The sequence below is a fragment of the Pinus tabuliformis genome, chromosome 7 (genome assembly GCF_031772625.1).
Source record: "Pinus tabuliformis cultivar Carrire ecotype Pingquan chromosome 7, CPIR1, whole genome shotgun sequence".
NCBI lineage: Eukaryota > Viridiplantae > Streptophyta > Pinopsida > Pinales > Pinaceae > Pinus > Pinus tabuliformis.
The window spans coordinates 510,290,348-510,293,235 of NC_142293.1; the positions used below are offsets into that span (position 1 = coordinate 510,290,348).

General features: G+C 36.9%; 1 protein-coding gene across 1 annotated transcript; it reads left to right on the top strand.

The window, feature by feature from the left end:
• Window positions 1–1,136: 1,136 nt before the first annotated feature.
• Window positions 1,137–2,552, top strand: LOC149248295 (histone-lysine N-methyltransferase ATX5-like). Its single transcript, XM_089448880.1, has one exon. It carries the CDS (start codon window positions 1,137–1,139, stop codon window positions 2,550–2,552), a length of 1,416 nt encoding a protein of 471 aa, XP_089305006.1.
• Window positions 2,553–2,888: the final 336 nt, after the last annotated feature.

A 2,888-nucleotide genomic window follows, 5' to 3' on the forward strand; every position in this document is an offset into this window, starting at 1 on the left:
AGATCTCATTACTTTTTTAATTAAAACTTCATTACTTACAGCTTCTCCAAGTGTAGCCATTTTATTGACCACATCTTTGACTCTCACACAATAGTCACTGATACTTTCAGCTTCTTGCATCTTCGAATTCTCGAACTCTCGCCTCAATGTCTGAAGCTTGACCACCTTAACTTGATCACTACCTTGGTAAGCTTCTTGTAGAGTCTCCCAGGAAGCTTTGGCAGTTTTTGCTCTTGATATTCTTGGAAATAAGCTCTTATCAAGAGCTATCTGAATGTGAAACAAAGCTTGAGCATTCTTCTTCCTTGCTTCCTTTCTTGCTGTTCTTTGATTAGCTGTAAGAGCATTCCAATCAGTTGGCTCCTCATATCCCGATTCAACAATCTCCCACAAATCTTTTCCAATCAAAAAGGTTAGCATCTTAATGCACCAATAATCATAATCGTTGCCATCAAATTCTGGAACTAGCATCTGGTTAGAATTCGACATGATTAACTTTGGCGAAATTCCAACAATACAACTTTAACCCAAAATTATTTTACCTACTCTGATACCACTTGTAGAATATGAAATGAATTATTTCAAGCCAATTGAGAAGCCAATAGTACTATGAATAAAAATACATATAAGAAAAAAAATAAAACAATTAAGAAACACAGTTACTGTGTGAGCTAAAAATGCTGCAAATCTCATATATTAATTCAGCTATTAACTACATTCTTATATAGAAAAACTATTACTAAAATCTACTCTAAAACAAATCTACTGACATCACAGCTAATTTCCAGCACTACTGCAGCTAACAATTTGCTGCCTTATTTTTGCAGAGAACACTAAATAGAAATTTACATAACTAATTAAGCATTATTCCCAACAAAGTTTCCCGCTTTAGGATTATTACCATTTGTTCAGGTGAAGCAGCTGCGTATTTCATCTGCGAAGGTTTTGTTGATCTATCGACCTTGCTACAAGTTGTACAAGATCAATCAGTATTATGGCATTTGCATGAAGGTACGGACTCCCACTTTCAAAACAGGTTGGCTTCAATGTCAAAAATGCAATATTTGGGTTCATTATAATTGTGATAATATAAGTAGTGAACAACTAGAAAACCTTATTGAATATTCCTGTCCTCAATGCACACCGAAGCAACCGGCCCTGGGAACCTCTCTGAAGGAGAAAAACCTTTCAGTGTTCCAGAGCACGTTACTGTTATTTGTAATGGCAAGGAGGCGAATTATGTGACTAATAGCCACTTAATCCTCTGTGAAGGCAATGAATGTGAAAAGGGTAAGTCGATGAGCCTGTCGCAATGGGAAAAGCACGTGGGCTCTAAGATGAAGAAATGGAAGCAAAGTGTTAGACTCAACGGTTCCAATCAGCATCTCATTGATTGGCTTAACAAGGCCTATGAAGCTGGGGTTCGTGGCCAGGTGGCCTTGGATTCTTTACCCAGGGAGGGAAGACACCATTCAGCAAATAGAGAAAGAGAATTAAGAGGATGGCTGCTAGAACCATACAAACCAATCCAAGAAACCTGGATACCAAAAAGGTGTGCAATATGCCGCCGAGCTGAAGATTGGCATGATAATAAATTCATCATCTGCAATAGATGTAATATTGGAGTTCATGAAAATTGTTATGGTGCAAGTGAATCAGGGGAAGACTGGCTTTGCACAGCTTGCCAGAGTTTAAAGACAGACACTACTCCACAACGCTGCTGTCTCTGCCCTGTGATGGGTGGCGCCCTGAAACCTACAACAACATCTGGATTTTGGGTGCATGTTACTTGTGCTTGTTTTACAAACGAAGTGACTTTTGTGAATGATAAAATTAGGGAACCTGTTAATGGCATATTGAAAATCAATCCAGGCTCTTTTTTCAAGTCATGCATAGTCTGTAACAAAATGAAGGGTTTTTGCATCAAGTGTATGGAATGTGAAACTTTTTACCACCCCACCTGTGCATTAATTGAAGGGTATCACATGGAGCTGTCCTACTGGAACAATAAAGGAAAGGATGTATGCACCTACATTTCCTATTGCGCCTCTCATAGGGTTCCAGATCCAAACGTGGGTGTAAGAATCCCTGATCTAGATTCTATACAAATGGGAATCCAAAAGGAAGTTGTTGCAGTGACACATTCAGAAGATTCATCAGATGAGAGTTCTTTTTCAAACGATGATAATAACCTAGAAGAAGTTGGATTCTGCAAAATAAAAGAACCATATGCATCTAGAACCTCTGTGCATAATCGTCTGAAAGCAAAATCCGGCATAAGTTCCATAATTCACCGACCTGTGGGATACGCCCACCATTCCAGAGAACCTATAAACAAGAGATTAAAAACAGAACGAGAAGCAGATCCGCCACAGTTCTCTTCATACAGAGACCGTCTTTCTTACTTCCAGAAAAATGAAAAACAAAAACGATTTCGCTTTGGGAAATCTGGAGTTCATGGACATGGTCGTTTTACTATCGAACCCATTCGAAGAGGGGAGATGGTGATAGAATATCGGCGTGAAATAATAAGAAACAGTGTTGAGTGTTGAGTATTCCTGTTCATTAGTTTTGAGAAAAATCTTATAAGAACCTAAAAAGGCATAAATCTGTAAATATCTTGAAATTGAGATGAATAGTAGCAATGGGTGTGATTTGAATTTGGGTTTTTTAACCAAATTAATCTTCTAAATTTACTAATTAATTAATATGGGTGTGTTTTTTTTATATAAGAGAATCATCTATAAGGACCTAAAAAGGGCAGAAATTTGTAAATCTCTTAAAATAGTATTAATTAGTGTGATTTGAATTTTGGTCTTTCTTTAAATTAATTCTCTAAATTTACTAATTAATTAATATGTGTGTAATAGAGAGAAATATCTTTATTT